The sequence below is a fragment of the Ctenocephalides felis genome, unplaced genomic scaffold (assembly GCF_003426905.1).
Source record: "Ctenocephalides felis isolate EL2017-DRISC unplaced genomic scaffold, ASM342690v1 CF-g0.4_SCAFFOLD_03573, whole genome shotgun sequence".
Classification (NCBI taxonomy): domain Eukaryota; kingdom Metazoa; phylum Arthropoda; class Insecta; order Siphonaptera; family Pulicidae; genus Ctenocephalides; species Ctenocephalides felis.
Window position 1 is genome coordinate 15,105,102 of NW_020539727.1, and position 15,568 is coordinate 15,120,669.

The 15,568-nt window shown below is 29.5% G+C and overlaps 1 protein-coding gene across 1 annotated transcript in view; it reads left to right on the plus strand.

The window, feature by feature from the left end:
- Window positions 1-15,568, plus strand: part of LOC113389605 — a 58,422-nt gene that overhangs the window by 14,776 nt on the left and 28,078 nt on the right. Inside the window, exons 3-5 of the mRNA XM_026626625.1 lie at window positions 7,110-7,196; window positions 7,271-7,393; window positions 11,875-11,958. Coding sequence (XP_026482410.1) covers window positions 7,110-7,196; window positions 7,271-7,393; window positions 11,875-11,958 — 294 coding nt within the window. The remainder of the gene's footprint in view (window positions 1-7,109; window positions 7,197-7,270; window positions 7,394-11,874; window positions 11,959-15,568) is intronic.

The window sequence follows — 15,568 nt, forward strand, 5'->3', positions numbered from 1 at the left end:
TCGGTTTCTACATGTTGTCCCTATAACGCTTAAGACGCTTTTTCCGCATAGACCCTAAAAAATCGTCTTAACGAGGTTTTACTGTACTCAAACAACAATATTAGAAAATTTTATTAAATAATTATTGTATTTTGCCAAATTTGTATGTGTACCTAAGGGACTTTGACTAAAAAAATGTATTATTAAAAATTTTAAAAAAATATAAAAAATATTAATGAACTTGAAAAATATATTATAAAATTGGGTACACATACAAACTGTATCGATTTCACAAAAATGTATATAGAATATGAAAAATATTTTTTTATAAGTAATTTGAATTTTTTTTTTATTACAATTTGAAATTTGTGAATTCGATTTTTGGTCATACCATCCAAAAAAGCATGCTTAGAATTTTGGAAAAAAACTCACCAAACGCGAACAAGCACCGATTCTTCTGGAACATCTGGATTACCAATTTGTTGTCTAAAACAGAAAAAAAATTAATCATTAAATTAATTAGTAAATTGAAGAAAAATTTCGATTTCGAGCAAGAAACGTAAAATTTTGGAGAACATCAATGTTTTTATTTTTCTTATCGAAATATCAAATTCAAAGTCGTTTTATTCAAAACTTTTATATGGGAGTGTATATAAGAGTTAACAAGGATACGTAGTAAATTTTATTTAGTTTCAGACTCAAAAAGAGTGGTTTCACATAAAGTTTGTGAGTTATTTGACAAAAACTAAAAAAATGTCCCTAATTTTCTATTTATTGCTAAAGAATGATGAAATATCGAATTTAAGGTCATTTTATTCAAAACTTTTATATCAGACTATATATAACTGTTTTCGTGGAAATGTAGTATATTTTATATTTTATCTAGTTTCGCTCTGTATAACTTAAGAAGAATGCTTTCATATAAAATTTGTGAATAATTTGACAAAAACCTGAAAAATGTCCCGAATTTTCTATTTATTGCTAAATACAGAATAAAAAATGATGACTACAGAAGATTTTCTGAATATTATTATTCAGTTTATATACATTTATTTATGCGTTGACATTATACATACATTTGTAATAAAATTTTAATTATCAAATCAAAAATGTTAATATTTACCTCCAGATTTCCAGAAGAGAGCTGATCGGGATCTCAGCAAAAAAAAATGTCCCAGAACTTTATATCAGACACTATCAGTCTTATATAAGTCTTTATATACACACTTTATAAGTCTTTACAACTATCCAACACTTATTTTAAATAATACACTTTATTTTAAACACATTTATTTTATGTAGAAAACGAGATTTTTTTTAAAGCAATGCGAATGATTTATTAAATTTTGTTGAGTTAATGTGTTGCAAAAATATAATTGTTTAAAAAAAGTTCTAGAAGCCAATTTTATGCAACAACAAAATTTTAGTTTTACAATCTTATTACACAATTTATTATATATTAATAATATACGTATGTAATAAATTAACTATTGACTAAAAGTAAAATTTAATTGAATTTTAAAAAAGAAAAATGATTTCGCACAAAATCAACTCAAGATGCAAAAATCCAATTTTACTCCAAGAAAAATCCAATTTTACTCGAATACAAAAACGTAAACTGAAATTATTATTCATGTACTGAATTTACATTATTTTTATTACTAAAATTACCGAAAACTTTATGTTATTATAAAATATATATATTGGTGGTATATTAAGATCAAAATCTGAATTGCACAAAATTACCAAAAAAAATAACTAGAAAATGCTTCAGTATATATGAAGTTACACGAGAACAATAATATCAAATTAACTTGTTATTTAAGTAACAAAGTATATATAAAATTAATTAAAAAAGTAAGTGAATAAAAATAAGATAAAAATTAAAAATAAAAATAAATAAAAATATTTTTTTAATTAAATGATTCCGCACAAAATTTATTATGTGTTTATTTTGTATTATTATTGAATACTACAAAAATCCAAATCAAATTTATGTTCATTGAACATCAAAAATGACCAAAAACGAAATTTAAATTATTATATATGTATAATAATGTATAATAATGAAATATTGCAAATCAAATAAGTAAATAAATAAAATCAAACAAGAAAAAAAAGTATTTACTTAGTTGGAAAAGTATTTACTTGAAAGAAACACGATTCCAAACAGAATCTAATTCTAATCTAATTTAATTCCAATCTAATCAATTTAAATTTAAATTTAAATTCAGATGCAAAAACTTTGTATTTAATAGATAATTATTTAATGTACGTAGTAAAGTAACTATTGAATCAAAGTGATAATTAGTAATTTCTTAAGAGAAATGACTACGCATAGTATCACCCTCTAGAAATTTTAGGATACAAAAATACAAACTTTAAGATACAAAAAAAATATACTCGAATACAAAGACGTCATTTATTATCAAATTATTAAAAAATTATGTAAAATACGTGATACATATCGGAAACAAATAAAATATTTAAGTAATTATATACAAATAACGTCCCATGTAATGTCTTCTTCGATGACCTTGCATAAAATCGGCTTCAAGAACACACCACGTGCGAAAAACCAAAAACGCACCAAATTTTACGCAAATACCAAAACGAACCTTTGCCAAATAATATTTAATTAACCCTTTTATATTAATATTCAATAATCGTTAACAATTACGACCGATATCATCGGATTTTTAATTAATTAATATTTATTAACACGTCCTTCCCCGTCAGCGGTTGCACCGAAAAGAAAGGCCCTTGGCAACAGCACATTTGAGAATGAAAGGGACAACGATAGTGCAATTTGTTAATGTTAGATGAGACATCGATAATTGATAAGTGATTGCAAATTTAGGCGGCAAATTCGAACTTGGAAATTTGAATTTGTTTAAGTGGGAGTGGTAGGGGTGTCTATTTGAACTTGGGTGGATTGTCTATGGTAGGAGTAGGAGGAAGGAGTTTTGCTGTTTGATTTGGCGCTAATTTTAAATCATAGATGAACAAGTATAAATGTTTTGAAGTATATTATAAAACTAGTTGTAAGTGGCATTTTACCTTAAGACCTGAACTAATTAGTACGATTCTCTAATGCAATTTTTCAATTTTTAAGATCGGTTCAAGACTTTTTCTAAAACGTGGGTAAAAACTAGTTGTAAGTGGCATTTTTTCTTAAGGCAAGTTGCATGAACTTTCCGTCACGTTTAAATAATCGTTTTAACCGATAAATAATAAATCACAAAGAATCAGCCCGGTCATAGATGAATAAGTATAAATGTTTTAAATACATTTAATAATATTATACTACTAGTTGTAAGTGGCATTTTGCTCTAACTAAGTAGCACGATTCTCTAATGATGTTCAGGATGATTTTTCAAATTTTTGAAATCGGTTCAAGACTTTGTGCCAAAACGTGGATAAATACTAGTTGTAAGTGGCATTTTTTCTTAAGGCAAATTGCATGAACTTACCGACATAGGTAAATAATCGTCTTAACCTATAATAAATCACAAAGAATCAGTCCTAATTAGTACTCTAGTGATATTTTAAGGATATTTTTTTTAATTTTTGAAATCGGTTCAGGACTTTTTGCTAACACGTGGATAAATACTAGTTGTAAGTGGCATTTTTTCTAAGACAAGTTGCATGAACTTACCGACATGGGTAAATAATCGCTTAAGCGATAATAAATCAATATATTAATTTATGAGTATGACGAGTTGCTATATGGCTAAAGAAACGTCTTGGCAGATCGTTTCAAAAAATCAACCAACGCTTTTCGATTTTCATCTAATAGATTTTAAATTTAAACTAGTGGTGTATGGCATCGTGCCTTAAGGCAAGTTGCAGGACCTTCCCGTACCGTAAAGAAATGTTCGAGGAATATTGAATGTTTTCAAATAGATTATTATAAATAAATAATGTAACATTGTCTGATATTTATAAGAATTATGTAAACTGAATTGCAAAGTTGAAATCACTTATTTAAAGTATATAAGGTATGTTTAGAACCTTAGCCAGTAATAAAATTTGCCAGAAATAAAATCTGAATTATTTTCGAAAGTTTATATAATTTTTTTCCAAAAGCTATTATTTTGTCAAAACAAGGAGAAAGTTTTTTGAATCATTCAAATAGGATGCTTGGTTCTTTCAAAAACTACCATTATTTGTACATTTAGCTCGGTATCTCTAAAACGGCTAGACCTGCCTTTGCCAAAAACTAATCACCACTTCTCCCAATCATTATAAATTTAATGTTTTTTGAATCATTCAAATCGGATACTCCGTTCTCTCAAAAACTGTCATTTTTTGCACTGTTGGCTCCGTATTTCCGAAACGGCTGAACCTGCCTTTGCCAAAAACTGATTAGCACATCTCCCCATCAATAGGAATCTAATGTTTTTTTAACCATTTAAATCGGTTGATCCGTACGCCTGAAAACGTAGACGAAAAAATGCGGACACACAAAACACACACATACATCAATTTATTCTAAGGTATGCCAAAAAATTCATTTTCGATTTCAAACTATGTACTTAAGGAGTTAAAAATACTTAAAAGTACTATAAATGAACAAAGGTAATATATAAACTCTAGGTGTTAAGTGACATTTTACCTTAAATCAAGAGTATAAACCATCCGGCGGCGTCCATTAATCACGTGATGAATTTTTTATTAAGGTTTTGGACCCCCGCCTCCCATTGGTGATACAAAAAATTAAGTAATCAAACAAAAATTGTATCAAAAAATTTAGAAGATTTATGGCCGAAGTGAGCCATTTATTATTAGAAGTGAAACCACAATTATCTGATGTTGCCTCGTTGGTGATGTCAGTTTATTGAAAACTCAATTTATAATTGAACACGATTTATAATTATAGAAATTTCGATATCATTTTTAGTCCCGACAAAATGTTCGATAATTAAAAAATACTAAAATAGAAATAAATTTTATATTAGTTTATACATGTATATATATATTTTTGATTTCATATCCTATGCTATTTTTGCTACTTGCCAATAAGTAAAATATGCTTTTATATATAGATTTATATTTTTTTGTTTTTTTTTTCAGAAAATGCGGAACTTACACAGGCATCTTATTCTTGCAATACTACTACAGGTAAGATTCTAAATATATCACTTACTAAGTCTTTTTTAATTACAAATCAATTCAAAACTAGTTGGTTTGGTATTTAGCCTTGAGGCAAGTTAAATGAACTTCCCGATATGTGTAAATAATCGACTTAATAAAAAAAGTGTAAATAATATTCTTTATCAATCCTACTTTGAAAAAAAACGATAATAATTTTAGCAAACTTTGACGAATTTGTAAAATTAAACTACTTGTCGTAAGGCCATAATATTACAGTAAGTTCTATAAGACCATGATGTATATCGCCAAAAAAAGTGCCATGAAAATCGGCTTTAATTTTTTTTCAACAGTTAATTACAAGAAAACGGCTCGGTAGATTTTCACCTAAAATTAATCAGTATCATTCCCAACTGATATCTTTCGAAAAGTTTTTGATATTTTAAAATCGGTTCGGTAGGATGAGCTTAAATATCGACGAAAATTTACCACTTTTTTTCAACAGTTAATTACAAGAAAACGGCTCGGTAGATTTTCACCTAAAATTAATCAGTATCATTCCCAACTAATATCTTTCGAACAGTTTTTGATATTTTAAAATCGGTTCGGTAGGATGAGCTTAAATGTCGACGAAAATTTAACACTTTTTTTCAACAGTTAATTACAAGAAAACGGCTCGGTAGATTTTCACCTAAAATTAATCAGTATCATTCCCAACTAATATCTTTCGAACAGTTTTTGATATTTTAAAATCGGTTCGGTAGGATGAGCTTAAATATCGACGAAAATTTAACACTTTTTTCAACAGTTAATTACAAGAAAACGGCTCGGTAGATTTTCACCTAAAATTAATCAGTATCATTCCCAACTAATATCTGTTCGAACAGTTTTTGATATTTTAAAATCGGTTCGGTAGGATGAGCTTAAATGTCGACGAAAATTTAACACTTTTTTTCAACAGTTAATTACAAGAAAACGGCTCGGTAGATTTTCACCTAAAATTAATCAGTACCATTCCCAACTAATATCTTTCGAACAGTTTTTGATTTTTTAAAATCGGTTCGGTAGGATGAGCTTAAATGTGGACGAAAAGTTTTTTCGAATTACAAAGAAACGGCTTGTCAGATCGTTGCACAAAAATGACAAACGATAGTCCTCACCGAAATACATCAAATGGCTTTTAAATTTCTAAAATCGGTTCAGGCGTTTTTGAGAAATCGTCGATCAAAAGTCTAATTTTGACAAATGCCAAAAAGACCATACTGATTTTTGCAAACTTTGACGAATTTTTAAAGCTGAACCAGTTGTCGTAGGGCCGTAATATTTTAGTATGATCTAGAAGACTATGGTATCTATCGTCAAAAAAATAATCATAAAAATCGTCGAAATTTTTTTTTTAAAACTTTATTACAAGAAAACGGCCCGGCCGATCTCTATCAAAAACTAATCAGCACGATTCCCAACCAATATCTTTCGAACGGTTTTGAATTTTCAAATCGATTCAGAATTGCGGGCTAAAACGTAGACGAAAATTTTTTCACTTTTCTGCCATTATAAAGAAACGGCTTGGCCGATCGTCGCACAAAACTGACAAACAATAGTTCTCGTCGAGATACATCGAATGGCTTTTAAATTTTTGAAATCGACCCAGCCGTTTTCGAGAAAACGTCGATTTACGGCAAAAAATCTGTTCACATACACACACACACACACACACACACACACACATACTTTTTCCAAATGTTGGTCTCATTCGATTCAGAATGGCTTGAAACGTCGAGAAAACATAAAATTAGCGAATCGGATTTTTTGATGAAAACATAAACTTCTCCTTCGGGAAGTTAATTAATTAGTAACCCCCTCCACAAACACCGTGTGTATTTTTAGTTACGAGAAACAATTGCAATTTTTTTTATTTTTTTGAAAATGTTAGATTTAAAAAAAATCGAGTAAAAAATAAATTCATTACTATAACTTCACTAACCCTACGCGAAGTTAAAAATATTATAACTACATTTTCCTTTATCTTTTTCCAGATTTCCCTATGTGACCAACTCCCATCATCGACCGACATAAGTGTGGTGACCAGCACGAGTAGAACTGGAAACAGAAATAAAACGAAAGTCACCATCGCCAGTAGTCACCATTCCTTAGAATCTCCTCTACTTCTGGAACCCTTGGCACCATCTGCCCATAGGGATCCGAAGGATTGATAAAGGAAAGTGTCATCATCAGTGATGATAACAGGATTGCCCATACTGGGATTGGGACGTTGGCTGATGCCTTGGCTGAACCTGCTATCAAAAGTGTGGTGGATCAGGTGAGAAAATTGATACATGTGATTTTGTGTTAAAGTCTTTCTTTTAGTTCTTTTGAAATAAAATTTCTTCAGGCGCGACTAGGGTGTAAATCCGTACAAATGCAACGAAGTGCGTTACGGCAGATAGGATAAGATAAGAGTCGAGTGCCAATGCTTTGTCATTCGCTCTCGACGATATCATTTCTATACGGGTCGATTGTGATTAGTCGTCGTGTATGTGAATAGAGGTCTGTCATTGTATGCGTACCGCCATCAACGTTATATGCGTACCGATATCAACAAGGAAATCGGCATAGATAAATAAACATTCTAAAGTAACATCGTAGTACAAATCTTGATTTATTGAAAAATGCCTGAATCAGAAGATTATTTTACCCTGTTCTTTGAAAATAATAAAACAAACTAGTTGGTATTAGTATTTTGCCTTGAGGCAAGTTACATAAACTTCCCGATATGTGCAAATAATCGACTTAATCAATAAAAAATAAATTAAATTATGAGTGATAAAAAGTATTTCAAGTGGATTTATTACACATCAAAGTTCCAAAAAAAGTTTCAAAAAACGTCTTAAATTTTTTTTCAACAGTTAATTACAAGAAAACGGCTCGGTAGATTTTCACCTAAAACTAATCAGTATCATTCCCAACTAATATCTTTCGAACAGTTTTTGATTTTTTTAAATCTATTAGGTAGTATGAGCTTGAATGTGGATGAAAAATTTAACACTTTTTTCCAAATTATAAAGAAACGTCGCACAAAACAGACAAACGATAGTCCTCATTGAGATACATCGAATGGCTTTCAAATTTCTGAAATCGGTTCAGTCGTTTGAGTCGTTGAGAAAACGTCGATCAAAAGTCTAATTTTGACAAAGGGCAAATAAACGATAATAATTTTTGCAAACTTTGAAGAATTTTTAAAATTAAACGATTTGTCGTAGGGCTGTTATATTTTAGTATGATCTAAAAGCATCTACCGTCAAAAATAAAATCATAAAAATTGACGATTTTTTTTTAAACTTTATTACAAGAAAACGGCCCGGCCGATCTTTACCAAAAACTAATCAGCACGATTCCCAACCAATATCTTTCTAACGGTTTTCGAATTTTCAAAATCGATTCAGAATTGCGGGCTAAAACGTGGACGAAAATTTTTTCATTTTTCTGTGATTTGCAAAGAAACGCCGCGGCCGACCGTCGCACAAAAGTCAGTAACGCTAGTCCTCATCAAAATACATCGAATTGCTTTTAAATTTTTGAAATCGGTCAAGCCGTTTTGGAAAAAACGTCAATTTACGACAAAAAATTTGTTCACATACACACGCACACATACTTTTTTCAAATTTGGTCTCATTCGATTCAGAATGGCTTGAAACGTCGAGAAAACATAAACTTCTCCTTCGAAAAGTTAATGAACATTTGTGCCGTGTACTAAACGTAAGTTTATTGATTAGAATTATTCGAAGTTTCTATAAATCTTTGAAGTTATTAAAATGAAAAATATTTTTTATACAAGACAGATATTACAGCTGTTCAAAGAATGAGATTATATCGCCAGCGAAAAAGTCAAAAAAAATACAAGCAGTCAATGAATGTATGTTAATTTTAATTACATAAAGTTCTCCGAACACAATTATTACATGATGAGTGAAGTTGCGAAAACTATATTTGTTTAGGCGTTGTTTAAAATAATCCACTGTGTGAACGAATATTATAGATTTTATTAATCAGCAATTACTTCATTTCTTTAATAAAGGTTCATTTCTAAATGCTAATTACAATGACAAACCGATCATGTCATATTTGAAGTGTGACTTTAATCACATTATTGTTTTTAAATATTATACATATTTTTAATGCAATTATAAAAATATAATTTATAATTCATCATTATATAAATGTGTATAATGCAAAATGTTCAGAAACCTCTGAAACGTAAAGATATATAAAATTTTTCATTTTCGATTTTTTTGCGATTACTATAACTTACCCTACGGTAAGTTAATTATCACCAAGTGATAACAAATGAATCCGACTGATTTTGTGAAGGTTCTACGACTACATAATAACACTTTCGCATATATCAAATCTAAAACAAAAAACAAAAAGCAACAAAGTAAAAAGATCGAAAGATCGAAACGGATGTCCGAGTGACCGAATCCGTTTCGAAATTTGCCGTGAAAGCAAATGCGATCCGTCGAGGACATTCATTTAACACTCGAAGAATCGCTGAAGAAACATACAAAGAGCGATGGATGAACTTATCTCGTTTTTGAATCAAATTAAGTTACTATGATGAACAAAATACTCAAAAAAAAATCGGGTAGAAACTTAGAAAAAATGGATGGATGCTGATACAAATTTTCGATGACAATCTCGGGAATGCCGATAAACCGATTTGAATAATTTAGAAAACATTCGATTCGTATTGATAAGGAGACATGCTGATTAGTTTTTGGCAAAGGCAGGTCTAGCCGTTCCGTAGATACGTAACAAAAAATGCCAAAAACGGTAACTCTGTTCTCAAGAGAACGGAGCGTCCGATTTTAATAATTCAAAAAACATTTTACTTGTATTGACAAGATGGAATACTGATTAAATTTTTAGGAAGGCAGATAAAAATAAAAATTAGTTAAATATCATTTGGCTTTTAAAAATGTTTATTGGACTTATGTACATCAAATTATCAGATATTTTATAGAGATTTTAATAATGCGTACACATTTTGTGTAATTTTTCGGTTCCGTACCAAGATTTTTAATTACGGTACGGAAAGTTCTGGCAACTTGCCTTAAGAAACTATGTCATACACCCCACTAGTACTTTGACTTTGAGGCATGAATTTTATATGATTTTTGAAAGGCAGTAATAAAAGGCAAACAATATTTTCACTATACAATTTTTTAAGTTATTAACTTCCCGTAGGGTAAGTTATAGTAATCGCAAAAAAATCGCAAATAAAAATTTTTACTTATCTTTAGGTTTCAGAGGTTTCTGAACATTTGGCGTACTTTAGAAAAAAATGATATTTTTTTTATAACGAAAGAAATGCCTTTGTGCATCCCAGACTAGGTCTTTTGTCCGGGTATGTCGGACCGTCTGGATTTAATACCGCCTGGATTTATTACCGACTAAAATCTCCGCTTCTGGTCCCCTCTCCGTTAGGCATTACTTCGTGGGGGGAGGATCTAGAATGTTATCATTCTTTCATTGAAATTTTTATGTGTGTATGTGTGTATTTGGATACAATTTTTTGTCCACGATTGACGGGGAGACGTGCTGATTAGATTTTGGCAAAGACCTTCCAAAGTGCAGGGCAAAAAAGTTTTTGAGGTTAAAAGAGCGCTCCATTTGAATGATTCAAAAAACCATTTACTAGAGGTTTGAAACTTTTTATATAAATAAAAACATAGTGCTTATAATTGTACATTTGAAAATATTCGAAACAATTGTTAATAGTTTATAATATAATAATATTGTTCAATATCTATGATTATTGATTTTTTTCTAATAATTGAGGGGAATTTTGAGCAAATGCATTGAGGTACGATGCCATACACCACTAGTTAATGCATGTTTTGAGAATACAGAGAAAATTAAGATTAGAAACCGTCAAACAGTTATAATTCTAGCAAAAAATTGGCACGTGACCAAACCCATGATTTTAGCCTTTGAAATAATTCAATAAGAAATTTGCAGCAACTGCCTAAATAAAATAAAATTGTTTTCACATTTTTATATACATTCTCGAATTTTTAAAAAATAGTAAAAACCAGCCTTTAAATATTTATACTGATAAGAAGTCTACGAAAAGGGCTAAGTAAGAATTTCTATTAAATAAGTAGAGTAGAAATTGAGAAATCTTGGGTATCGTGATCAAAAAAATCCTTTCGAAAAAAATCCTTTCAAAATTTTGAATTTGAATTGTAAGTCATTAAAAGGACCATGTAAAAATTTCAATTAAATAAGTTGAGAAATCGTGGGTATCTTGATCGAAAAAGACAGTTTCGAAAAAAAATGTCTTCAAAATTTTGAATTTGAATGAAAAGTCTATAAAAGGACTATGTAAAAATTTCAATTAAATAGGTTGAGTAGAAGTTGAGAAATCGTGGGTATCACGACCAAAAAGGACAGCTTCAGAAAAACTGCTTTTAAAATTTTTAATTTGAATGGGAAGTCTATAAAAGAACCATGTACAAATTTAATTTAAATAAGTTGAGTAAAAGTTGAGAAATCGTGAAAATTTTGAAGGAAACTGAAAAGAATTATCTTATTGTTAGTCAAACAGTTATATTTCCAAAACTTTTCCAATTCAAGTTTTCAAAAATCCTCTTAAATAAAAGTTAGAATAAAAGTATCTATTTTGAACTTCTTAAATCGGTTCTCATTAATAATTACTGATATGTCATCAATAATTATGTCATTCATCATGTCATTAATAATTGTTAATAATTAATAGTGTTTTATTCATTTTTGTTTCAGATTTATTCAAAAAGTGCAGGAGTGACCATAAATAATAATGACTCTGAAGAAACTTTGGTCGAAGAAAGCAGCGATAGAGATTCGGTAAAATATAATTTCTATATTATATCACGATTATCTAAATATGTACGATTAAAGCTAAATTAAAGTATGTAAAATAAAATATTTAAATAAATATATGACTTTGTAAAACGCCCAATTTCTCATCCGAGAAACTGAGGAAGTAGCCTCAAACAAACAAATTATTAAAATTGTAATGGTACACCCAAATTTAAGCTTATACCTCTTACTAGTAAATTTTCAATTTTCCCTAATATACAAATAATTAGTACTCCTATAAAATTTTTCAAATTAACAAATAACTTGTTACAAACCAAATTTGCATAAATACTTCAAGTTCTAAAATCTTTGGTGTAAATTTTAACAGGACTTCTTTCACGTGTGTTAATTATGCAACATGCATTTCTCATTTCTCAGTTCTTTCTGCGTACAATTATTATTAATATTATTCATAATTATTATATTTAATGTCATTGTCGTCTGTAATTTCTTTTCAAATTATTCACCATTGAGAAAATAATAATTCTATATAACAGTTCTGTGCGTGGCATACTGCACTCGTATGCAAAATTAATATTGAAATATTTATATTGTGGTGTAATAATGAATAGTACGGTAATTATTTGAATAAACAAGAGACAAGAAACTTAAGCTTTATCCAAGTCTAGAACAAATTGAAATTTTCAATAAAATCTGAATTTCACAAATTTGAAAATTGCCTGAAACGTTAGTTTTTTCATTAAAATATATAAAATCTGTATAGTGAATTTAAGGGTCGGTGGCTCTCAGGCAGATTCCAGATTTGATATCCTCTTGGCCAGTTTGATATCAAGCAGTAGTGATACCAGATCTACAGATCTAAAATATAATCTTCTTCTAATAATCTCCTTAAAAAGTTAATGGCCAAATACTATATGGTCAGACTAGATTAGGGAATAATGTCATAATAGCTCATAGAACACACGGTTATGATGTATATTCAAATATATATATATATATATATATATATATATATACAAAAAATAGTAAAGTAAGTTAGTATGTATAAAGTTACTCTTATTTAAAAAAAAACTAAATATCATATACTTGTTAAAATTAGAGAAAAATGCTAGTAAAGTATTTTCCAGTTGTATGACATCGTGCCTTAAGGCAAATTGCTGGAACTTCCCGTACCGTAACAAAATGTTCGAGAAATATTAAACGTTTTCAAATAGATTATTATAAATACTGTAACTTATATATGTTTACAGAAAAGTAAATAAACAAAACTCAATCAATCGAATTTAAAATAAAGGACATTCTCTAATATTTATAAGAATATTATATGAACTAAAGTGCAAAGTTGAAATTATTTATTTGAAAAATATAAGTGCGCGTTAGAACTTTAGCTAGTTTAAAATTGAAGTTCGAATTCTTTTCGATATTAAAAAAAATATTTTTGGGAATTAAAAAAAATGTTTATTTTCCGAAAGCAATTGTTTTATCAATACAAGCAGAAAGTTTTTTGAATCATTCAAATCGGATGCTTAGTTCTCTAAAAGCTGCCATTTTTTGCACATTTTGCTCGGTATCTCCGAAACGACTGGACCTGCCTTAGCCAGATCTAATCACCACTTCTCTGCATCATTACGAAATGAATGTTTTTTAGATCATTCAAATCGGATGCTCCGTTCTCTCAAAAACTCGATTTCTATACTCTGCACTCTTTGCTCTTTATCTCCGTAACTGCTGGACCTGCCTTTGCCAAAAACTAATCAAATCATCTCCTTATCAATAGGAATCGAATGTTTTTTGAACCATTTAAATCGGTTGAATCGTGCGCCCGAAAACGTGGACGAAAAATTGTATCCGTACATACATAAACACTCACACGCACACACACATCCTTTTTTTCCGAGGTATGCCAAAATGTTCAGAAACCTTCAAAACGTCGAGAAATGTAAAAATTTCGATTTCGATTTTTGGGCGATTACAATAACTTACCCTACAGGAAGTTAAAAAATATTATATTGAGTCTTGTAAACTAAACAACAGTGCTCACGGCCAAAAAAACTAACAGTGAAAAAAAAAAACCTTAGTTATGGATTTTTAAAAATCTTCTAATACCGACGTCGTGAAAATCAAGGTGTTGGCTGGTTATATATCTTTTGTCCTCTATTTCAAATATTGTTGTTCAAAAATTCCTAACCTGTTGGACCTTTACTCTATATCAACCATCACAGTTTCTCAACCTAACAAAATTCGTAATGGCAAACTAATTGATCCAGATTTCCATCGCCTTATTGCACCTCGTATTATCTCATCGCAAATATCGAAATCGTTATTTTGCAAACCTATACTAATTATTCCTCCATCCGTCCATCAGTCCATCAGTCCGTCGGTTTCTTTATCTTAAGACGTATTACGATTTATGTCTTACGAAGACAAAAGCACAGTATGGGAAATTGCAAAGGAATTTCACAATTGACAATTATTGTTTGTCTATCATTTTCTGGTGTTAATGGTAATGTTCAAGAAGTGTTCAAGTGTTGAATTGTTCGAATGTTGGTGTGAATTTTATTGTCGGTGTTAGGTAAGATTCGTAGTAGTCCGCTACATTTTATGATTTACGTTTCCTTTATTGTTGGACGTTATATGGTCATGTCTTTAGGTGCCTTTACATGTGGGTTCAAGGATTTTCAAAATATAAAAATGCTCATTAGTGGATATCGGGAGGAGGATCTAAATCTTATCTTAGGATTATTTACACCAATTGTTACCACTGTTTGTTGAAAATTTGTAAATTTAGACTTGTAGTTATAAGAAGGAATATTTAATATAGGTTGTGCAAAATAACGATTTCGATAGAAATGATTGTGATGATGAGATAATACTAGATACAATAGGGCGATGGAAATTTGGATCAATAGTTTGCCATTACGAATTTGTTAGGTTGAAAATTTGATTGTTTTTGAGATAGAGTGAGGGATCACCATCGATATCGAAAAACCAAGTAAAAGTTAGGAGTTTTTTGACATCAATATTTGAAAGTAGAGGTCAAAAGATGCATATCCAGCCAACACCTTAACCTTTACGACTCGCTATCAGAAGATGTTCTAAAATCTATAACAAAAGTATTTCTTTCCTGTTAGTTGTTTTTGCCATGAGCACTGTTGTTTAGTTTACGAAACCTTAATATAGTTTTTAAGTATTCTTTATTTAGTTGTTTTATAAATATTTCAATATTTGTTTCATGAGGTTATTGTATAATTTTTTAAAAGGTTTAATAAGGTTTTGTATTTTAATAAGTTATATTCGACACAAATGTTTTATATAATATCGTTAATAGTTTTACATGTAGGTGAGGCAGGTCAGGATAAACTAACATTTATCCTGACAAAGGTGTAAACAATAAAAATAGTAAACTAGTGGTGCATGGTATCGTGCCTTGAGGCAAATTGCTGGAACTTTCCGTAACAGAATTAAACATTCGAGCAAAAAAAAGATCATTGAATATTGATCAATGATTAATAACAATTGTTTAAATATTTTCAAAGAGATAATTACAATTACTATATGTGTTTTCGTTTATATATTATACAGTGACGATCTTATAGCAACAAAATACTTAAGAATGTTTACATTTACAAGCGAT